Raw genomic sequence first — 23,826 nt, 5'->3', positions numbered from 1 at the left:
TAACTCTGCTTTCACACGAAGAAGATACTTGGGGTGGGAGTGTCTGGGCCATCCCAGTTTGTCGGTGTTTTGCAAATGTAGTAATCACACAGGTAAACAAACCGACGCGTGCCCACTTTTTGCTGGCACAATTCGGTTTCCTGTCCTCTGCACCAATCAGCGTGGCCGTTAAAACGTCGTCCTAATTTACTGATGTTTATTTTACAGGATCAGACGCATTTTCGCAAGTGGGATATGATTCTCTTCAAATGAAAGGTGCAACCTTGTAACTTAAGGCGAGTGTGTGATGCAAGTTTTAATAGTGACAGTGGGTGAATTAAAAGATGCTTTGATGTGTCTCCTCAGTTTGTTGCAGGATCCAGAGCTTCCGTGTTTACGTGGAAGGAACTATCAGCCAAAAATGTTGATGGATTGATGCAGCTCCAGCGGGATAACCTGCGTCTTAATTAAACTGCAACTCCATGTTGTTAAAGGAAAAACAGCAGTTGTAACTAACACAAAAAAATAGTATTTTCTCTACAGCTTCTTCCGTCTTCAGTCAAACCAAAGCAAACATAAAATAACAGCTTCACATGCAGCTTGTTCTTCTGTTTTCATCACCAGCTCTTTAAAGCTTCTGTTTGCTACACAGATACCACTAAAACTAAATAGAAGAACAAATCTTCAAATAAGAAATAAAAGTCGGTGTGTTTTAATATTATGAAAATTAATATTATTCACACATTGCTTCGAAAATGTCGCGGACTTGTCCGGCATCTTGTTTTCAGATTAATACCCCATTCCTGTATTTTTAAACACGTTTATAAAATTTCTAAATTTCTAAATCAAGAGAGGGAGTTTGAAAATGTCTGCTGCTTGGAAAGGCTGCATGGCACACAAACTGGAGGAGGTGTTGGAAATCCGAGTGTGTAACAAAATGATATTATTTACAAAATCCCTCTCAAGCATTAAAATGCGGATTGTCGAGTGTGATGGACGCGTTTTTGCAGTTTTCTGCAAAGAACCCGTGCGTAAAAGCGCCGCGCACACGCCGCCTGTCCGCGTGTGCATGTCTGTGAAATAGTGAACTATTCAGTTGCCTGCTTGGCTGCATAGAACAACAAATACCTCGCTGGAGTTTAACCAAAAAAATGCATTTTAAAGACAGCATTTTCGGATTGTTTGGTTAAAAATAAATACTGTTTATAAATGCGCCCCGTTAAAACGTCTCCTATAACGTCTTCGGCCATCCATCTCTAAATTCAAACAATTCGCATTAGATGGGGGGAAGAAAAATGTGACCTGTCTCCTGCGGAGAGGATGTCGAAGCTTTCAGTCCACCGGCGCGCAATTTGCCTGACAAGTGATGCGTTGCCTTCACATGAGGTATGAACAATCCAATTCGACATGGACGATTTTGGGCTTGTGAGCAGTACAGGCATGTGACAGCCATGTACAGCCTGGAAATCATGCGTGGAGGCTGCGCAGCGCTAACAGGCCTCCAACGACGGAGCCCAGACGAGAAAAATATCAGGAGCCTAAATGCTGATTTACAAGATAATTATTAGGCACAATCTGTCCAACATGAAGACACGTATGAGGCCTCTTTATTCCACCTTAACAGCCATTATTATTGTTGTTGTTGTTGTTATTATCATTATTGCTACAATAAGATGAGGTGGTTTGCGTTTGATCAGTGCTGCTAATTTGCAATAATAATAACGATAATAACAATCATTGTGGGCCGATTATTTACAGCAGTTGCGTAGTATAGCTTAATAGCCACGTCATTTGTCTGATTCAATTCTGAGCTATTTCAATAACCTGCAATTCATTCTTGGAACTAGCGATTTAATGCTGAAGATTCCCTGTCGCTGTGCGGTGCCGTTAATCAGTCAAACACGCACAGAAACTGACCGCGTCCCCTGCTGCGAGTGCACCGTCACGTCTCCTCACGCTGGACATCTATTTGCCACAAGGGAAAAAAAAAAAAAAAGGAGGAGGCGCACGTCCGTCCGGTCCAAAAAGAGGCTGAAGATGGAGCAGTTTGCAGAGACCCTTGATCTCTCACCACTGACCCCTTGTTATTTCAGCCACCGAAGGCACCTCAATGGAAACAAGTTGAGCACGTTTCCCCACCGTAAACATTATCCTTGACGCGTCAGTGGCCTGGGAGCTGAGCAGGGTGGGCAGGTGGGGGGCAACGAGGGGTGATGCGGTGGTGCATTTATTTTAAAAAGAAAAAAAAAATCATAAAAATAGTCAGCTAAGGCTCCGACTATAGGCACATAACTTTTAATGTGAACAGAAATATACCTCTCCCTAAGAGACACTCATAACTGGCTTGCATTTGTGTTAATGCGCACGTCGTGGTTTGTCCTGTTTCAGAGATTTACGCCAGCATGAAAAGGAGGGAAAACTAAACAAAACACAAATTTGGTGCGTTTGCCCTCCAGTATCCAGTCCCCGGTGCCGTGCGTGCTGAAACAAATACCGAGGAATACTTTGTGTACATTTTGGCCCCCTCGAAGCCGCCTCTGTGTTCAATGTCAGAGGTTTTCAACAATATACCTAATTGCACGACTGTACAGGAGTGCCGTTTGATGCTTACATGCACGCTGATCCCTTTAGATTGCACAGAGATGAAGGTCAGTCATGCGCCGTGGCCTTTTTTTTTTTTAACAAAAAAAGAAAAAAAAATGACACGAGAAAACCCAAAGCATGTGGCGAAATGGGGAGAGAGTGAAGGCGCAAAGTTATGGCGTGTGTTTGTTTCTCGTGTCGGGAAGCAACAAATCTTTCTTATTGCTTGCAAGTGGAGTTTCTTGAGAGCCAGTGCATGAATGTAGAGGCAGTGGAAAGAACCCGTTTGCAACATCTGCAAACCCTGAGCATTAAAAAAAAGCTTTTATGCAAAAGTTAAGAAATAAAATAATAATTATTTTATCGCATAAAAGCCTGCATGCCAGTGACGCTTACTGTGTGTAATTGGCTTAAGAGTCAACATTTGGCCTGTAAATCAGACAAAATTACAGTTTAAAATTGAAACGAGAAAATTATTTGAGTAAAACAGCGCGTGGAACTGTAATATTCGTTTCACACGTGTCTAATTAAATCAAATAATTCTTATTTTTTAAACCGGCATATTGTTAAATCTGGCTGCCATTTATTTTTAAACTGCATGACTTGACCGATTCTTTGCAGACGTCAAAAACATGTTCGCCTTTTGATCTTTCATTTTCAGCAAATCCTTGTCCTGTGGAGTATTTGCTTTTGGGAGTGTTTTACAAAGTGTAACACACTTCATGCGTAAAGGAGAATAGAAAAAATCATGGGCGACAAATGGCAAAGAAAAGGCTCGATAATCCTCAAGCGTATTGAGATACAATTTACAAACATCACCAGGGCAATTACATTACTCAAAACCAATCATTCATTCCCTCCCATTTCCTTAATGATGCCATTTAAAAGGATGAGATGAATGGGGTGTAGTGGAGCGTAAAGCCACCCAAAGTCACTTTCATACTGAGCTTTTATTTTATTTTGAAAGGATTAGTCATCATTCTATATAAAGGAACGTAAAAAACTATTAGGGGCTTAAAATGCTCTCACTCACTCGCTTCTATGAAATGTTATTATTATATTATTGTTTTAGGTAGTGTTTTCTTAGGATGATCGCCACCCGGAGACTTTACACGTCTTTTTACTCAGCTCTCTGTTCAATCGGTGAAAGACTGATGCAAAATCTTGATATGGCTTTATACTCACCCTATCGGTGTCAATAACAAACGCATTCATGGTGGTAAATCGCTAGTTTTGCATTCTGGTGGCAGAGCTTCACGGGGAGGTGGGCCCGGGGAGATCTCTCCGGACTTGTCATGTCAAACTTTGGGACCAATCGCAAAGCTGCCCTGCGCAATCTCGAAAGTAGATGAGAGAGCCGGGCCAATCGGCGGGACGGAAGCATGGGAAGCCCTGCCTCCTGATTTCAACAGATTGAAATGTAAGCCTGACTCCAGCGCCTTCAGGAAACAGATCGAGAATTTTGTCCCTCTTGTTCCTTATCGCACAAGAAGATTTTCTTGGGCGCGATTTTGGACAGCGGACACGCTGGACGCGGAGCAGGATCCACGCAGGCGGCAAGAACCGGACACCGTATTCTTCATTTGCGGCTTTAACACCATGGGTGAGTTCCATGTTGAATCGTTTTTTTTTTTTTTTCCTTTCTTTGACAGGGATGCAGCGAACGGTCCCGCGACAAGGTGGGGAAACTGAGCGAGAAACTGACCGCTTGTGATGTTTTTAGGGTCGCGTTTAGCTCTCAATCCAGAGGGACGAAGCTAGGACCTTGAATCATTATGTGTCAGTTACGCACGAGTTTTGGCACTGGCCGCTGCACATCCGTGAGTGGTTAAGCCTGCGTGTCGACAGCAGTCAGTCAGTCAGATAATAGTCGGTACTTTTCACCCAAACTTCTCTCAAAACTCGGATTGTCAAACTTGATATTTAGAGTGAACAGTTAATGAAAATAATTAAAGCTTAAAAACATGCGCCTCCGCGTTAATGCTGGAAAATTTTTAAAGAGCTACAAAGAGTTTTGGTTTCTCGTATAAATTACAAAATGCGTAATAAGTGATTTCAGACACAGTTAAACTGTAACTACTTTTGATTTGTTTGATTGGTGTAATTAAATATAAAGCTTGAAGCGTCAGGCCTTAAAAAATAAACGCTGCAACTCGGATCATTAGGGGTGTGTGGTGGGCCTTGAGTTGGTTGCCTAATGGCTGTCTCATTGTTGTGCCCTTTTGTGTGTTTGTTTTTGACACCAGAGCCAGCCTTCGGTGAAGTGAACCAACTCGGTGGTGTTTTTGTGAACGGCAGGCCGCTCCCCAACGCCATCCGGCTACGGATAGTGGAGCTGGCCCAGCTCGGGATCCGACCTTGTGACATTAGCAGGCAGCTGCGCGTCTCCCACGGCTGCGTCAGTAAGATCCTGGCCCGCTACAACGAGACCGGCTCCATCCTCCCGGGGGCCATCGGAGGCAGCAAGCCACGGGTCACCACACCCACTGTTGTCAAGCACATACGGACATACAAGCAGAGGGACCCGGGGATTTTTGCCTGGGAGATCCGGGACAGGCTACTCGCCGACGGGGTTTGCGACAAGTTCAACCTGCCCTCCGTCAGCTCCATCAGTCGGATCCTCCGAAACAAGATTGGAAATCTGTCCCAGCAGAGCCAGTATGAGTCTGGCAAGCAGGCGCCTCACCCACCGCCACAACCGACGTTACCCTACAACCACTTATACTCGTACCCGACATCTAAAGTGCCCACTCCCCCTGGCATGCCCACCCTTCCCGGACACATGGCCATGCACAGGATATGGCCTTCCTCGCACTCTGTAACTGATATTCTGGGGATACGGTCTATTACAGAGCAACAAAGTAAGCATGGCTGCACGGAGGGCGGTTTCATTTGTTTATTGCACTCCATTTATCCAACTTTTGAAGGGGTTTTGCGCGCAAGAGTGCGAATGTGTGTGTGTTCGGGGGAAAACGAGCATTTGTTTTTTCCCCTTTGAGCTAGTCTAATTGTTTTTATAGGCCTCCAAAAGTAGCTATAGGAACGCTGTAAACTCCCAGAGCTCTAAAGGGAGAGAAAGCTTAAATGCCATTTGACCTGGCTGCTGATATTGATTTGAAAGGGGGCAGGTTAGTTCAGAAACAGATGGCTTCGGCTTGCAGTAATAATTAAGAGGCGGATGTAGAATATTAGAGGGACAGCGGAGGGAAAGGCGGTGAGATGAAGTGTATCACAATGAGGTGTGCTGAATGTTTGCCATGACTTGGAGCCAGTCATTTTGTGCAGAGCTGTGTGTTCACGAGGCTGCGTGGTTGAGGCCTCAAAGCGCTAGTTCCCACTGAGATAAGTCTTCCGCTGAACGCGCTGTGTTTGTCGTACGTGTGTCGCATGCGGGCAGGCCCAGGTATCCCCGTGCTAAAGCTTAACTGTTTTGGAAACAGCGCAACACGATCCGGCAGAAAAAATCAGTGTTAATGGCCCGTTCGGACGCGAAAGGGGTTTTCGGAGAGAGATTGTTTTCCAGTGGCAGGGGTGGGAAGCACTGTCAGTCCCTCTGCTGTCAGGATCCAGGGCTGCCATGCAGAAACACGCCCCGGCTCCTCTCCACCTCCACCGCCATGCGAAAACCGTGCAAAGTCGTGCAGTCCAAACAAGACAAGCGTAAGGCAGATAGAAATCACAGGAGGAGGAATGTGTTTTGAAAGGCCGCCTTTATAAACAAATTATGCATTCGTAAATTATTAGCAGATGTCTGTGGCAGGTTTTTTTGAACACTAGGTTAAGGTTTTAAGCACACTGGGTGACATGAGAGCTGATTTGCATGAAAAGGATTTCAACAAATTTGAACGCTGGGGTTTGAATTCATGGAAAATGGCAGGCAATGAAAGAAGAACATGCGGGCTTAATACCACTAACTATTAGTGATTTGGTCTGAGGTAATATTTATTTTTATTCGCATCGAGGCAAATAACTTACAGGTTTGAATTTAGCCACTCTCAACGTGAACAACTTTCGCTATGTTTAAAACTCTTCATCGAGTTACGGCGCTGGTGGGATTACTTTTTTTTTTTTTTTTTTTTGCATAGTAAACACACGAAGCTCTGCTCAACATAATATCCATTACGCACGAAAGAGGGAGACGGCAAATCTAATTTGTCCACGACGATTTCGGTGGGCTAAAATATCCCGGGCCCACCGGAGAGTCGTCCTACTTAAAACCATCTCCTGGGCCTCAATCTTCATCTGATCTCCAGGAGGAAGCAAAACATTTAGTCTCGCTCAGTGTAAACACATTTGCTTTACGGCAAGTGAACTAATGTGACAGATCATTTTGTTCTGCGGACTCATTTTTAACAGAAAGAGATGAAGCCTGGTCACGTTTACGGTTTAATGACAGGGGGAATTACTGAAGTAAGAGAAAATGATCTCAAATTATCAGACAATTGGAGGGGAAAATAATCTTTGCATGAGATTATGTACATTTAATATCAGACGCTGAAACTGACAGTTTTGTTTAATCGATTAAGAAAAAGTTTATTAGAAAAAAATATATATTCACACACACGAGAGCCACCCCAGACATACGTGTGATATCTGTGCGTAAATTGACAAATCACGTTGTTTCAGTGGAAAATGGGAAAATGTCACAGGGTTTATTGTCTTATGCAACTTGGCCAACCTTCGGCTGATGGATGCATGAGTAGCAGCGGCCTGTTCCGGGCTTTTTTTTTTTTTTTTTTCACCCTCATCCCAAAAAACTCCTTCCTGACTTCCCTTCTCTTCTCTTCTCTCTTTCTCTTTTGCCCCCCCAGTTAGTGACAGTCCGTCCTTTTCCAGCGCCAAACTAGAAGAATGGAGCGCTATAAACAGGACTAATTTCCCACCAGCAAGCTCTCCACTAGTCAATGGCATGGATAAACCGCATTTAGAACCAGAGGCAAAATACACACAGGTAAAATGTGGACGCTTTTTTTTTTTTTTTTTTTTTTTTTTTAAATCACAAATGCAGTAATAATAATAAGCCTGACAATCTATCCAGACTTCTGGCAATTAGATTTATAATATAACGTCTCCGCTATTTAAAATTTAATAATTATGTGGTCTGGAAATTTCACGATATTAATACGATCCTTCCATTGGCTAGAGAGTGATGGAGCATTTTTATAATATCTTTTCATTCATTTATTTATGTTTAGCCTCCTTTAGGTCCTGCTGCTTACCCAGTGCTTTTATGAATGATTACAGTATAATAATTAGGTCATTTATATTAGTCCAGTTAGTAAATGCTTGTTGGGTTACTGGGATTAGTTGCAGCGCGCGTAACAGTCCAACACTAGTTGGACACACAAAAAACAGCCAGTTATCAATATTTTATTGTCTTGATTTCTTGATAAATTGTTCCAGCGTACACTGTTCGCTGTACTCGAGATTTGAATCCAATCCTACATCTACGTAAAAGGAACAACCGCCATTGCGTAATTTGTTTGTCTTACCCAGATTTATAGAGGACAAAGATTTAGTCGTGCAGGCCTCAACTTTCGCAATGTTCACTATTTTTTCCCCCATTTAGTTCCTTGAGTCGTGTAAATAGTCAAAAATAAATCAGCACTTAATTTATACAGACACAAACTTTAATTCAGACGGTTTAACTTGTATTTACTACTTTTAGGTAAATTAAGTTTATGATACCCAAAATAGTTGATATGTAAAGTTTTTAGTTTTTATTCAGTTTTACGTATATTTTTCTACGGCAAAAATCATATTAGTAATTTATACTAACAACTCCAAACAGGCCTGTATTTTTTGGTTTTCCGTGGCAGGCATCACATCAAGGGTCACGGTGACGGCGCATGCTTGTGCGCGCATGCGTGCGTATTTTCTTTTGTCTTCTTTATTTATTTATTTATTTATTTAGGGCGCGCGATTCTCGTTAGCGACACAAAAGGTTTCCACGCAGCATCCTTTATTTTTTTTGCCATCGCATCACGGGGGAGTTTTCACGCTCGTTATACACTGGGAGGGGTGAAAAACTGCAGATTAGCAGCTCTCACAGAGTGGACACACGAACCGTCTGAGGGCACAAAAACAGAAGTGGGCCATTAAAGCGCAGAAAATAACAACTCTATAAATTACAGAGTTTACTGCATGAAAAACAAAGAATGGTGAAGTGAGTGGTGTTCCATCAAAAGGCTGGGGATTAAGCGCGCCTTTGCCACTTAGAGTTTACACAGACAGTCGGTGCGGCCTTCTTCTAAGATGTTGAGTTAGTGTTGGTGAGACAAACAGGCACAGAGAGCGATGTCGTGTCGTGCGAGGATCGTGTTCAAACATGGGAGCCGAGCGTTTGGAAACTGCAAATCTCTTTCTCTCTAATTTGAAAACAGTGTCTTTCTAGGCCTGATCCTCCTAATTGGCGCGCGGTCTGAATGGGAGCAGCAGGTCACCCCCTGCATTATATACATGTGGCCATATACGTGTATGTGCGCGTATTTTTACCAAATATCAACAGGCCTAAATCACGTCATTTTTCTGTCTTGTAAGTCTGCGGTAATATCCGTGCAGCCTATAGCGGTGCGCGGGGCGCAGAGGGCAGAGCGGGCAGAAGCGCCCATGGGATTCATTTTCTCTGGGAGAAGAAGAGCATCATTAAAGCAGATTTAAGATAGTTCTCGCGGCGGCTCGGAGTTGAACACGTTTATGTTTCACCGAAGGAAAAAAAACAAAAACTTCCAGGAAAAAAATATAGTTTTCCTGACAAAGAAAAAAAAAGAGTTGCTTTTAATATCGTTTCAGTTCTCGCGTGATTAGCGTGTTCTTGAACGTTTTATAGATTTATTCAAAAATATAGACTGGTGACCAGGTGATTGTCTTTTTGTTATTCATTATGCAATTCTGGTTTTGCTTAAGAAAATATAGAAGGGACCAGAACAGTCACAAAAAAATATTATAGAAGTCAGACATGGTTCATTTTAAAATATATTTCATAGTAATAGTATATCCTCCATTATATAAATAGCAATTAATTATTTCTCAAAATTCAAAAAATCTATATATTGTATGAAATATTTATTTTCCCATATATAATAGGTTCTGGAGAAAGAGTGGACAAAATATATATTTTTTATATGTATCAGACATTATTCATGTCATATGTAGCATATTGCATTTTATTCGAAGGGCTTTCCTGCTTTTTTCCCACTTTTTTTTTAGTACATGTAAACTTACTGTTTGTGAGTACCTAGTGAGTGTATGTCTGTGTGTGTTGTGCTTCATTAAGATGAGATCATTGTTGCAAGTTAAAAAAAACAACAAACAACAAAAAAAAAACATTTAACACAAATGAAAAGGCCTGTAAAATACTTAATCAAATATGCGCGAGTACCTGTGAGTGAAGGAAAGACACTGACACCCGCAAACCCCCACCCAGACGCCCACACTCACCCAGCACAGACCCACTGTGACCCAAAGCCACGTGCATATACAGAAACTGTTTTTGCTCTGTAGCCGTTTTCGTTCACTCTTCCATACATCACCGCAAACGTCAGTGTGGAGGATTATTTTATAATTCCATTTTAAAGAAGCACACACTGACTCTGCCCTGCCAGTCAAGCAAGTCTATGAAAATAAGTCAGAGGAACAGAAAAGATCCCAAATGTAGAAATAATTCTCAGTAGACCACCCAGGAACAGAAAGTTCTGCCTCCCTGCTGAAATGCTTTGGTGAATTCCTCAAGTTAAGTCTTGTCGCTGTGCCAGAGAGCCAAAGCCCATTCATGCTTCAAACCCCATGCTCTGCCTCATTCTCTATCATATTTCCCCTCTTCCTGCCTTTTCACTCTCAATCTAACGTGACATCTGTTTTGTGGCGCCCCTGACCAGCCCGTCTCCCATCGTCTGGTGTGGTGCACGAGCACCGCTGCAGAAACGTCCACTTTCGGGGCAGAAAACAAACCCCATGCACTGACGGTCAGTCATGCATGTGTGGGGTTTTTTTTTTTTTTTTTTAATTCTTGTTTCATATGTTCCAGGGGCATGAGAGCGCATAACTGATCATTTATAGTTTAATCAAAAATGGGGAAAATGTTTTTTCTTTTTTTCTTTTTTTATGTGGTGTCTGTGAAGTTAGGATTTGAGCCTTTCGCTATTTATATTCCAACCAACACCAGTTTCACTTTCTTCCACAGCAGCTTGCCTCAATTCCCCCCCCCCCCATTATAACAGCTGCTCGCGTGTGTCCACCTGGGACAGAATCACTTCACTAGATAAAAATCTCGGCGCTGAATAATTTCTATCCGAGAGAAGACGCCGAGTGAAAATGGCCGATCGTGACTCTTCATCCGCGCAGAGGGCCAAGAAAGGATTTAGTGGCGACTTGTTTCGGAGCTATAACGCAGATGTTCGCCTCCTAACCTTCTCCTTTCTCGCTCTCCTTTTCGTTTGCAGACGCCGAGTGGATTGCCCACAGTGAACAGCTATGTCACAGCGCCCAGCATCCCTCCCTACCACCCTCCCACCCAAGTGTCACCCTACATGGGGTACAGCGCCACCACGTCGGCCTATGTGACCGGACCCACGTGGCAGCCGGCCAGTGGCAGTGCTCTATCTCCCCACAGCTGTGACATCGCCACCCCACTGGCCTTCAAGAGCATGACAGCCAACCGTGACGCCATCCACCCGGTCGCCGCCTCGGCGCTGTGAAGTCACCTCCGCAGACTGACTGGAGAAAGGGCGTGGGTAGGTGGGAGGGAGGGAGGGAGGGGTGCAAAGTTGGGGGGCGAAGAGGACAGGAGACTCCGAGTCTGTCCCCCGCGGCTTCATTTCGTTCCCCGCCGCCATCTTCCTACGAAGGACTCGGCCCCAGGATGTGCGAGCATGTGAGTCCCCCCACCTTCCTCCTCCTCCTCCACCTCCTCCTCCTCCTCACCACCACCACCAGCTCCCAGCTAAACACAATCAAACCAAAGACACACAAAGGAATAAACAGTCAGACTTTACAACTTGTTTTCTAAAAGAACTTGCAGGACAGGTGTTCTGAAGGACTGACGTATGACTGCTACTCCATCCATCAACGTAATTCCTCTTTACTGCACACTTCTGCAAATGTCTTTGGGCAAAATGGGGTAATGTATAACTTCATGAATATGCAATCAAAGAAAGGGGGGAAAAACTTTGCATTAGTGTTTCAGGGTGCTTATTAATTGCTATTGTTTTTTTGTTTTTGTTTTTTTTTGTTTTTTTTGTATGTTTGTATGCTTTTTGTTGTTGTTTATGATTTGATAAAAGTAATTGTCTTATCAGCGCATTGTTTTCCCACTTCTCTTTGCAAGAGCTCCAGAGAGAGGTTTTATTTATTAGATTAAGGTACGTTGAATGAAGTGCAATTAGCCTCACAGACAGCATGGAAATCTCCACGCACGTTCAGACGAAATTGGCATCGGTCTTATGTTGGAGTCTAGAGCATTAACAATTGACAAATGTTGCACAATGAAATTGAATGTATCTTATTAAATTGTTTGCCTGTCCTTGGTCTTCGTGGAGTTTGCTGGTCGTTTTTAACCTTCACAGCTAAAAATACGCTTTTAACCTGCGTCTTTCTTTCTGCAAGCGACGCTAATTTCAGGGCATTGTTGTCTTCTGGCCTGCTTTACATGAGCAGGAAACTGCTTTTCATAAAAAGCTATACGTGCGTGCTCCTGCAAGGCCTGCATTTTCTATTACCAGGCGTCACGGCTCACTAGCAGGGTTCATCAGAAATGCTTTGAGCATACACAGCGTTTGTCGCCACGTAAAGCAGTTCTTTTAAATTTGCACAGATCGGCCCGTCGTGTTACCTTTAACGTGGCTCTAAAAAAAAAATATACCTGCTTATTAGTGAATAGGCAAAAGAATATGTAGTTTATTCTGACTTAATTTATGTGCAAAGTGTACTTAATCTAAAATAACTTTTGAAGTGTTTTACTTTGAAAGTGAAGGGATTATCATGCAGATTTTTTTTTATTTATTTTTTTTTATTTAGTGGAAGAAAAGGTAAATTAAAAACCACTGTCTCGTAGGACTTTGTGTGCAGAGGATTCCCGTAGCAAGGTGGAGTCGTGCACATTCGCGGAGCCACAAATAGGCTCATTGGCCTGCGGTCTCCAAGGTCATCAGACATGCGACCCAAACGTGAACCTCCAGCAGCCACAAAAGGTCCAAACAGGGCCTGTCGGGGCCAACTCAACGCGTTCATTACAAAAGGAAAGCACACATGCCCGCTGACAAATGACATGTTTGCAAAATGATGCAAAAATACTTTCTGAATTTTTCAAGTGGGGGGTGGGAGCGGGGAGCGCAGAGTAATAAATTATGTGAGTGCGGCAAGCCCCGTCTAGCCCGGCAGTGGAAACCAGAGATTTAAACAAGCTGCGGCGCTCTAGCGTGGACACAGAGTTGTGGATTGATAACTTAATAAAGTCGCTCACCTGCTTTTGTCACGCAGCATTACCTGCAGCTGAGGGTTTAGGAGGAGCCTGCTTTAAGCACGGCTCCGGGCTTCTATCCCTCCTGTGTTGCAGCATAAACAATCCCTCCATGTGACAGTGTCAACAGTCCTCCCCGCGCTGGAGCTGATTTGACTTGGAAAGCACTCTTCCCCGCATCCAGTGGTCACGGACCGTTGCTCAGGGATCGTAGTGTTTCTTTGACCGTACGTGAACCACATCACAGGGACATGATGATCATACACTCGCTGTACCAGCCAGCCCTCACGGCCACCCTTTTACCCTCCGCCATCCATCACGGACGGCAAATGATAGTTAACTCTGAGTGGCATGAAAGAGTCGTTACATGCTGTGTGTGTGTGTGTGTGTGTGTGTGTGTGTTTTTTCTCTTTACCTCAGCCTACACACAACAAGGCCAAACAACTTTTCCTTTCAACTAAGCTGCATGAACTGCACACAGTCTTGTTAGCCTCCTCTGACTCACACAGCAGAATTAAAATGTGGTCGTCTAAATTGACACCAGTATTTTGAAAAAAGAAAAAGAAAAAAAAAGGACAGAATAGAAACAGTGTGTTTTCTAGACACAGGGAAGCTGCTACAAAGTCAGTTAATTCCTGCTTTTCTAGACTAATGCTGGTCAGCTTTATTGAGGTATAAAAAGTTGTAGTTTTTTTGAAAAAAAATAAACAAAAAGAAAACCGGGGCCAGACACGTGTTTATAATTAATTATGCTGTTATTCGGTGTCATATGGTTATCTTTACTTCTCCGCATGCAATCAGAAACAAGACAGCCATTTGCAGAGTAACACAGAGCAGAGAGCGCAGCGCTGGCTCAGTGCACGACTTCATGTGCGTTTCTGGTCAGGGAACATTTTTGGGAGAAGCTGACAACAGCCAGATATGTTTTCTTAATGTCTTAAAATAACAGCAGACAGGTGAGTAGAACCTACAAGTAAGAAGAAGAAGAAAAAAAAAACTTTTTTAAAAAAAGAAAAAGAATCAGCTGGAAAATCACAGCCTGTCTGGGGCCTTTGCGTGTGTGGGTGTGTGTGTGTGTGTGTGCATGGCTCACTGGTTTTTAAAGTGAGTTGTAAATCGTGCACATTTTAATATATATTAATCATTAGCTAAATTTGAATTGGAGGAGAAAAGGCAGGTAGAGCCATGCCCGGGTTGCAGGCTCCGTCGAAGCGCAGTCACCGAATTGAAATGTTGCAGACAAAGATGTGGAATTTACATTGAAAGGGTGTCGGGGAGGGGTGGTGGGGGGGTTCAATGAGGAGAGGGAGATTTCTCCACTGATTTATGATCAGCGCGGTGTGCAGGGAATTCAGGTAAAGGGGAGGCCCTGTTGCCTGGCTACCGGCAATACATGTTGCAAGCTGTCAAGTCTGAAACAAACGTACACATTCAGCTCCCCGCTTCGCAGAAAGGACAGGTTAAGCGCTAACAGTTCCATCAGTCTGCGAGCCACAGTTGTTAGTCTGTCACCACATGGCCCCGGGCGAAGAACCGGGAGCCGTTCCATTCTGGCAGAGACAAACTCCCACATTAATGATGACTGTCAAATGCCAACGTGGCTCAGCGTAAGCTGCTACCAGATGAGGTTAAGATGAGTCTCTCAAGAGCAACCACTGCACCTAAGGCTGTGCAACAGGTGTGTTCGCGCGCGCACACACGCTGCAGACCAAAAGATCATAGTGTCGCTGGTACACTCTTATATAAAGAGTAACTTATCAGAAGATATTTTTACTATAATAAACAGGTATTTCAGGTTTTCTTTCTTTGCAGTAACCTCGTATGGCTTTAAAAAACAGCGTGGCACATACAAGGCATTCGTTCCACAAGAGATATTTGTGTGCAGACTCACAAAAGAGTTAAAGTGAATAATGCAAACAGTGATTTGTTTTTGTTTTTTTACTTTTGCACTCAGGGCACTGAAATGGTGCATGATCGTGCAGTAAATACATCCCAAAATACAATTTTTTATTTTTTTTTTGTGAACACAAACTTTTGGCATGTAGTGTTTGTGTTAGACATAGAGCGGCAGTCAGGGGGAGAATGTGTGCGGCAACCTCGCCCCCTCCCTCTTACTCCTACAGCCACATCTGAATTATTCGAGCTTGTTGTTTTAGCTTGCACTAAAACTATGCTCAGGCAGGGACTCCCCGCCACAAAAAGAAGGGCGAGAGACGCGGAGAGAAAAGCCTGACACACGGTTGGCTAATACAGCCTCCGCAGTTGACAGGTTCTCAAACAACTCAGCGCATGCACGGGGGGGAATGATGAGAACGAGGGTGATGAAGTGGTAAACTGAAGGAAGGTGATACGCTTATATCAGCGCCAAGATGAAGCGCTGCCAGCGAAGACAAACACGCAACAAACTCAAACGTACGGTTACAGGATATACAAGTGTATAACCCACCCCAAACACACACACACACACAGTTGAACAAGTGTTTCTTTATCCCTTTTTAATTGTCACCAGTACAAGCAAGTAACTTTCCAAAAGCTTAAAAACTGACATAAAAAAAACTCAAATTAACACAATATTATTACCATAAAATGTCAAAAAAAGACCTGCAATAGACCTCAATGATATCAGTGTTGTTATTCTTCTTATTAAAGCAGCTGTTTTGTTTTTTGCTTCAGACACACAGCAGCGATCTGTGTCAGATTTATGTCAGTCACTCCACGTACTGCAGCCGAGATCTGCTCCTTCAGGACAAGTTTCTGTCAAGACTGGAGGTTTGAAATGAATGGGTGATTCACGAGAGCTTTGGTTCACAAAGTGAGGCTAATCTAGAGCGCGTTCAAGTACAGATAGACAGAGCAAACAAGCCTCCCCGTCGCCTTTTATGTCATTTCAGCGCCAGAGCCCATGAAATTGCTTTTAGATGGCGAGTATATTTATGTAACATTAAGAGCGGACTACTGGAAAGCTCACACTTCCCGGCTTCATCGGGATGGTGTGGGTGTGTTCTGATCAGATATGGCTGGCAGCGTCCCACCGCCACCCTCCACCTCTCCACCCTCCACCCAGCAGCGCCACAACAACTATCATCAGATTTTGAGGCCTACGTGCTAAACTCTGATTGGTGCACAGGAGAACCGGTGGTCCCCTCTTAGGCTCCGCCCCTTTTAAACCAGTGAGAAGTGCACACGCTAAAATAATAACGTTGTAGCAGGACGCACGCCGCAGATAATCATAAGGCAACTTCACCAAGTCTATAAAATCGTATTAAAAAAAAAACGTATTTGTACATTTTTTAATTCCTGAGAAACTGTCTGGGATGAAGTTGTCACTGTAATGCTGATTTGGTAACTTGTATATTAAAAATTAAAAAAAACAAAAACATATTATCGTGGTCAGTTAACAGTACTGGCAGTGAGGCAGAACTTTTAAGGCACTACGGTCACTTTCGTTTCTGTTTTTTTGTTCCTCTTGTTACCAGTTCTTCTTAAGCCATCCAGACACGTACTCATAGACCAGCAGCATCACCGCTCCACCTGTAACGAGGAATACGCCTTTATTTCCTTGGAAAGTAAACAACGTCAGCGGGTATCATGTGATCTAAAAAAATCATTAAAACTTATATATAGGTTCTAAATGATTTGATTAAAATATGACACTTCATTGCAAACACTTTATATATATATAATTTGTTTTCTTTCAAATATCAGGGCCAAAACAGCTCAAGTTCAAATTAGAATATTTTTAATGAGTTGTGACATGAGGAGAAATCTTCTCGTTACCTGGTCCAAGCCTCATTATCTTGGGAACCAACCCCTTGTATAACGCCAGGTACCTGTACAAAAGACAAATATATATCGATGGTTAGAATTCATTCATAATATGCCAATCATGTCAAGATTTCAATGGTGCTGATTTAATTTAATTGAGTATTTCTCACTTTTTTTACTTTCACTTTGCAGATAATAAGAGATTAAATTAACCGGTAATCCAATGCACTTTTTACTGGTTAAGATATGCTGCAACACCAATAACTGCACGCATCAGTAACTGCAATGACCACTTTTACTTTTTAGAACTTCTGGTATATTTTCATGCTTTTATTTTCGTCCTTCTTCCCCCTCTGCATGCAGTCCTTTATTATGCATGTGAGTGTGGAGGTGAGTGCTCGCCTGGCTGGCTGTCTGTCTGTCACCCAATCAGGCGGTATATAGGGTCTAACGGCCAGCGCTGGAGAGTACCTGCCTCTTAATGCATTCAAGGTGATCAGTGGCTGCCTGCCTCCATCTCGTGCTCTCGTGCTCTCGTGCTCCCTGTCCGGCTCCCTGCCCCCGCCACTGATGGCGTTAATAAGGCTCGACCCACTTCCTCCCTGGCCCTCTGTCTGATTAGATTGACCCGTGGAGCGCCGCGCGGCTCGTTAGGGTCTGCTTAACGACGTCTCCCATAGGGACCACTAATTAGCTGGGACTGTGTTGTGTTAGGGAAGGGGACTGGATGTGGCGGAGGGGGCACCCTCCACGCACCCCTGCGACGACAGCGTTCCAGTGCCATTCTTGCAGCAACCCCCAACTACAAACTAACAACATGCGCTAACTACAAACATCTCGCTCCAGCCCTTGTCTAGCGAAGCTGCATGGGGGAAAGTGGGGAGCCCGGGGCAGTCGCTAACATAACATACATCTTTCCTTGAAGCTTCAATTTAGAGCTGTCATTCTCTGAGGCTTGAAAATATGTTAGCGTTTACTATACAACTGACGGACTGCAGAAATGTATGATCATACTTGTGGGGGGAATGCAGCCCAGAATCTAACATCACTATTTGGTTTCCAGCATTGGATCAAATGCACTTCCCATGTAGTTAGCACAGGAAACCTACACCACACAATCAGACCTTGCTAACTTGTAGCTGCAGCTGGTACATTTGTCTTCTCTGACAGCCAGATTGGCAGATAACCAACTATCAGTTTCTAACAAAACAGACAAAGTGGCTCATTAATTCTTGGATGCACCAGTGACAGTGTTACAAGTTTTGTTGTACAGAGTATCCCCGGCTTCTCCCCCCCCGCCCCGAACCCCGCTTCCCTGCCCCGACTCTTCGTACCCCTCCTCGCGGTACACCAGCGCCATGGTCTGGAAGCAGGTGCGGTACTTGATCTCTCCCGGCACAGGCTGGGGACCTTGGATGCGGCTCTTGGCGACGTCGAAGGGAATGTTGACGCAGGAGGAGATGGTCCCGGACGCTAGGCCTATGGCGAACTTCCTCAGGAACTCGAGGGTAGGATTCTGTTAAGAGGCAGAGGCACGTGATTAAAATGAAAAATATTATCGTTCAATAGGCACTTCTCCACTGTGTGGTACGGCCGCAAGGTGTTAAAGCTGGTGGCGTGCAACGTAAATAAATCCTGGAGGGATGAGAAGAAAGTAGCGACAGCGAGTTGACAAAGTCAGTAATGAGACGTTTTGTGTATATATGTGAGCAAAAGTGAAGGAGAGCATGAAGGGACTTGTGCATATGATTGCAAAGCTGGCATGAAAGCCCTGATCATTTTATGGTAGCGGGGGGCAGATTAGTGCTTCCTGACTGCGGTGCAGCGTTCTGATTGGCTGAGCAGAAGCACATGTTCTTTCGGAGAGCCAAGACGGAGGATTTATAAACAGGGTTCATGCAGGCAGACTGGGGAGGCATATGGGGACAATTTGGGTAATTGGGCTGTGACTCGGCACAGGGGTATTACTGTACCAAAGAAGCCCAGACTCAGAGAGCTCTGACAGCTAATTGGCCAGGATATTTTTACAAATGACAGCAGCCTCTCTGGTCCAGGCCTTTCTCAAGCGGCTGGACACCCTGAGAGCCATGGTAAATCAACAGCTAATCCCACTTCTTCAGTTTTTTTTTTTTTTTTTTTTCAAGCGGGATGTGGGGAAGGGGGTAACATAGCCGCGGTCTAAGTGCACCCATCAACTCACTTCCTAACAGCCTTAAGCAAACATCTCCTCACACATTCACTTGTGAATGATGGCAGTGTACTATCTTCATGCTTCACGCTATTTGAAGCCGTACGAGAGAAGTTTGGCGCACTTTTGATAACGGACGTGTTTGAATTGTAAGCTCATAGCTCAGGTTCTTTGGAGAAATTCCACCATCACTGAGCCTGTAAGTTGACAGCAGCTCTTATGCTTTACTGCCTCAGCGATGGCCGCCGGTAGCTCCTCTCAAAGAGCATCAATCCATCAATGGACATAACAACAAACATCCAACGCCACAATCTAAGAAGAAAGCTATTTGAGTCATCCAGCCACATAATTATCATTCAGAGGATGACCACTCGGTTCTCTGCACATCATGCGTCATTGGAAAAAATTCGAAAATATAGCAGAGCCGGGCCTCCCACTGTAACCTCCTCTTGAAAATAGCACCGTTGTCTGCTTCCAATTAGTTCATTGGGGTTAATCTAATGCTCCAGTTTGTACATGTGGAACTGGCGTATGGTAACGTTTCCATTAAACAAAATTAACTTTTGTTTGGGCCATCAGGCACTGCCGGATGTGTAATCTGAAACCTTGAGGATGTTATGAAGAGCAAACAGACGAGGTATTAGCCGGGGCTGATCTTACAAGCTCCCTTCTGATTTTTGCTTCCTCCTTGCCATGGCACTGGGGCGAGGTAATCATACAGTTAAACACTTGCTCTTTGCCTCTGGCGATGTGGCCCGGGACATGTGCATATCATATAGCTTGAGGTTAGCGAGAACTAGGTGTAGTCCCTGTTACCAACACCAAAGCAAAGAAAGAGTTTGTCACTTGATGAGGGCAAATATCTAAGACAGGTTAGAGTGTTGTAATATATTTTGATTGGCACATTACCGGGCTGGCAGGAAAGGCATCCTTAACGTTGAAGTAGAAGCCAAAGTAGATCATGTTGAAGACTCCATGGCGTCCCAGTGTTGATGTTAATCCTTTATTCAGGCCCTTCAGTCCGAAGCCGTCCGACTTAATTATGCGCCTTGCTTGGGCGAAAGCGGACGGTTGCTGTGTTGGATGGAGTGAGTTCAAAAGCACGACATGTCAGAGAGCTCCTAGGGAAATGTTACCAGCAGCTAACAGGAGAAGACGGTGTTTTATTTCAGCCAACCTCTTTGAAGGAATCTCTGTTGGCCTGGAGACTGACTTTCACCACCTCGAACGGATTGACGACAACGGCCTCAGTCAAGCCTGAGCCGAGCCCCGCCACAGACAGCGCCTGGAGGGGGAGATGGACATGATTTAGAGCTGAGAATGTGGTGATAGTGTTTGGGTGGAGACGGTGCAGAGCAGGCAAAGACAATGGTGCAGACAATGAGCGTGCCCAGGACAAGGGCTCAGACGAGGTTTCGCTCCCAGAGACTTGTTCAAGGAGTGCGCTAGTATCAACCAAAGCAGATATTTGCATTTGGCACGGTCATTATTGTCGTTGTCGCTTCGCAGGAGCTGAATGACACGTGTTTGTTATCATTTGACAAATTGTCAGATGACAGACAGGAGTGAGAGACGAGGTGAAGGACAAGGAGGAAAGGTGGAATGTGAGCAAAGCTGCCAGAAAATGGAAAACTGTAATCAGAGGAAGTGAAAAGAAACAGTTTAATAAATGATTTTCCCAATCAGCAGAGCCGTTTGTGCAACTTGTCATACACCGATCAGCCATAACATTATGACCTGGTGTTAGGTTTCCTGTGTGCATCCAAAACATTCATCAGAGCATAGACATGGGCCTTCTGAGGACGTCCTGTGGTGTCTGGCAACAGGATGTTCTTAGTGGTTGTTCCTAAAGCATTTCGTGTCATTACTATGGGGTGGGGGTGTCTGGTCTAGTCTAGGTGAGAACATTGTATTGTTACAAGATGGTCAGTGGTATTCAGTTCTCCTATCAGTGGTCATAATGATATGCATGATCGGCATAAGTTGTGTCTATAAAACTACACATAAATTTATATATTAGACGGTAGTAATAAGAAGTGAATTTTGCAGCACTGCATGTATTTTCGCTCAGATGCATTTCTGCATGTAAGTGTGTGTGTGTGTGTGTGTGTGTGTGTGTGTGTGTGCATGCTCACTGAGAGGCGTAATGGGAACATGTCAAGAAAATGTCTATAGCTCATTACTCTTCCTGCCTCTTTATCCTGCTGTCAGGGCCCCGGGACCCATCTTCTCAGACATGCCTCGCGATGTTTACACAGCCATCCAGCCACGTTTTAATTCCTTATTTGTATTATTACCGTGTGTGTCCTCATTAATCAGCGTGAAGACATTCAGCTGTGCCCTGCTGAACGGTAGAGAGGCGAGCGGGGAACGCCATTCAGAACCAATTCACTTGCACTAATAATCTGAAGTGATTAAAGCACTGGTGGAAATGGGGTTAGGGGCACTTGAGGAAGAGGAAGGGGCAGGAAGAAGATAGCGAGAAAAGAGGAGGAGGAGGAGGAGGAGGAGGAGGAGGAGGAAGATGGGAGGGTGATGGATGGGACAGGTAAACATTTCTCCACCAATGGTTGTAATAAAAAGCCAAGATATTCGCCGTGCCGGGGCGGCTCTCGACACTGAGTGTTACAGGTAAGTCATCCATCATGGCTGACGTTTGGCTGCCACCTGAATAGGTGTTCTGTGGCGACCGCACCCCAGCGACGCGAATCCGTCTAGCTCAAAACTGACTCAATGTAGCAGAAAGCTGATTACTCAAGAAGGATGAAACCACTTGTATATTCAGGGCCTGTGGTGTAACCAGTCTGCAGAATTAACAACCACCAAGCAAACACACACACAGTGGAGTCCGTTAGAAAGGACGTAATTGTGCATTCGGTTATCTTGGCTCTACTCCAGCACGCTTGGGTTTGAAATGAAACAATGACTATGAAGGTTTTAAGATCGATTGTGTTCAGCTCACACCAACACAGCGTGGTGGAAACACGCTGGGATTAGAACCTCTGACACTGTATCGATCAATTTTAATGTTTCGAAAAAAACTAATTCCATCTTTAGCATTGTGCCGACATATCCGCCAGATTAGTTGTTGACATGACATGCATGGGCTAACAACGCCTGATTAACTGCTCCAACAATCTGGCTGTCAGACGCCTCAAAGGACGTCTGGCATGTGAGATATTTTACTAGACGGCGTTCTGCAGTTCCACGTGTCTGACATATTTTATTATCGTAAGAGTATCTCACATGGGGTTAAAACAGTGCTGTTTAGGAAGGCTGCCGTGATCCGAAACAGATCTCTGCTGCAGATCAAGTGGAGCTGCACATCTTTTGTCAGCAGCGAGGAGGAGGACAAAGTCATTTAGTTTCGATGCCCTTTATTCAAATAGTCAGGAAACAGAACTGACTGGCAGTTGCTTGTTGTCTCGGGTCAAGAGAGTTTAAGGTCTGGGCTTTTAAATCCACCCCCGTGCCTTTTATTAACTCCACAAACAAGATGGATAAAATACAGAATTGGCCCAGCTGTGAGTCTCCACTTTAATATCATGCTGTGCTTTCATTTTTTATTCCAATGTGCTCCTAATAAAGACCCGAAAAAGCAAAAAAAAAAAAAAAGTTATTTATACAGAAAATTTATTTCCAGGTATAACACGACAAAACACCGTAGTCACAAAAAGCTGCCAGTCACACTAGATTAACCATAACCTTCCCTAAACCTACGCTGGGCGCTGTTTTTTCAAGATTCAGGAAGACAAATTAAGGCAATAAGAGCCACCCCGATCGCAGCTGATGACCAGCTGATCCCTGAGCCGAGTGCCAGCTACACGCCCAGCCCACAAGAACAAAGGAACCTCTTTAAACGCGACTTCATACGTCCAATTCCTGAAGCCGGAGGGAAACCGGAACATTGAGATGCAGTTTAAGAAGTAGCAGAACTGGATTCGAAATCACGTGGACACAAAATATTACGCAGCAGGAGTGATCATCCGAACACATGTTAGCCATCAGGGATCTTCACGAGTCCTTAACATAGAACTTGAAAGTTATATAAGTTATTCCAGGCTCTTGTCACTCAATTGTAATTTTTAGAACATTTAATTTTATCGTGTGCAGTGTGAAATGGCTCCATGAAAAAGAAAAAAGAAAAAAAAACAGGCCGTGGCTGCAGCTGTGTTAAATATTATCAAATGATAAATTAATAGAAAGCACAAAAAACATGTATGGATATGTTTAAGCTCAGTGGTACCAGGGTCTGTGTGCTAGAGTCAGCAGGTAGAGTAACCACATGAAGAAAAACATCCAGAAAAAGAAAGTAAAATCACTAATAATTTTCCTTCCCATTCATGAATTACTGCTACATGAAAGAGCCCTGAAAGCTGTACGTTGACAGGAGAATTTACATTTATTTTAATTCACTCGGCTGGTACGATTATTCTTGGCATTTGTCTTTGTTTTAAAAGGCTTTGGCGGGTGAGCTCAAATGTTGGTTTTCGACTAGCGTTCTTCCTGGTTCACTGTACGTTTTCTTTTTTTTTTTTCTTTTTTCTTTTCACGCGGAAGTGTACTCAGGTGTTTCTGTGCGACGGCGGGACTCACCAGCGCAGGAGACAAAGGGGTCAAACTCAGCAGCTTCTTGTACTGCTCAAAGGTGAAAAACTGTGGAGGAAAGATGGGGATAAATGAGCTGTCGTCACATGACGCCACAAAAGACAAACGCTGTGAAACGAGGCCGCTGCTGCATCTCGTTGGTCTGTACTAGCACATGAGCATGATGCACTACTTTACATTTAAAGAGAGAAGTCTAACGCAGAGTCTCAGGAGGAGACAGATCCTCTGATTTGTTTATTTGAGCAAA

The 23,826-nt window shown here is 44.0% G+C and overlaps 2 protein-coding genes and 1 long non-coding RNA gene across 3 annotated transcripts in view; 2 read left to right on the top strand and 1 right to left on the bottom strand.

The window, feature by feature from the left end:
* The first annotated feature begins 208 nt into the window (after window positions 1-208).
* LOC125023159 lies at window positions 209-519 on the top strand. Its single transcript, XR_007114552.1, has 2 exons — window positions 209-255; window positions 346-519. It is a non-coding gene; the product is annotated as an uncharacterized LOC125023159 (long non-coding RNA).
* Window positions 520-3,664: 3,145 nt separating this feature from the next.
* Window positions 3,665-12,082, top strand: pax9 (paired box 9). Its single transcript, XM_047611425.1, has 4 exons — window positions 3,665-4,165; window positions 4,809-5,423; window positions 7,374-7,513; window positions 11,004-12,082. The coding sequence occupies exons 1-4, from the start codon at window positions 4,162-4,164 to the stop codon at window positions 11,256-11,258; spliced, it is 1,014 nt and encodes a 337-aa protein (XP_047467381.1). The 5' UTR covers window positions 3,665-4,161; the 3' UTR covers window positions 11,259-12,082.
* A 3,414-nt stretch (window positions 12,083-15,496) lies between these two features.
* Window positions 15,497-23,826, bottom strand: part of slc25a21 (solute carrier family 25 member 21) — an 83,799-nt gene continuing 75,469 nt past the window's right edge. Inside the window, exons 6-11 of the mRNA XM_047611426.1 lie at window positions 23,568-23,627; window positions 20,149-20,256; window positions 19,881-20,045; window positions 18,118-18,299; window positions 16,796-16,848; window positions 15,497-16,549 (exon numbers count right to left, since the gene is read on the bottom strand). Of these exons, the coding sequence (XP_047467382.1) occupies window positions 16,488-16,549; window positions 16,796-16,848; window positions 18,118-18,299; window positions 19,881-20,045; window positions 20,149-20,256; window positions 23,568-23,627 (630 nt within the window). The 3' untranslated portion in view covers window positions 15,497-16,487. The remainder of the gene's footprint in view (window positions 16,550-16,795; window positions 16,849-18,117; window positions 18,300-19,880; window positions 20,046-20,148; window positions 20,257-23,567; window positions 23,628-23,826) is intronic.

This window comes from Mugil cephalus, chromosome 17 (assembly GCF_022458985.1).
Source record: "Mugil cephalus isolate CIBA_MC_2020 chromosome 17, CIBA_Mcephalus_1.1, whole genome shotgun sequence".
Taxonomy (NCBI): domain Eukaryota; kingdom Metazoa; phylum Chordata; class Actinopteri; order Mugiliformes; family Mugilidae; genus Mugil; species Mugil cephalus.
This window is presented reverse-complemented; position numbering and strand designations above follow the sequence as displayed.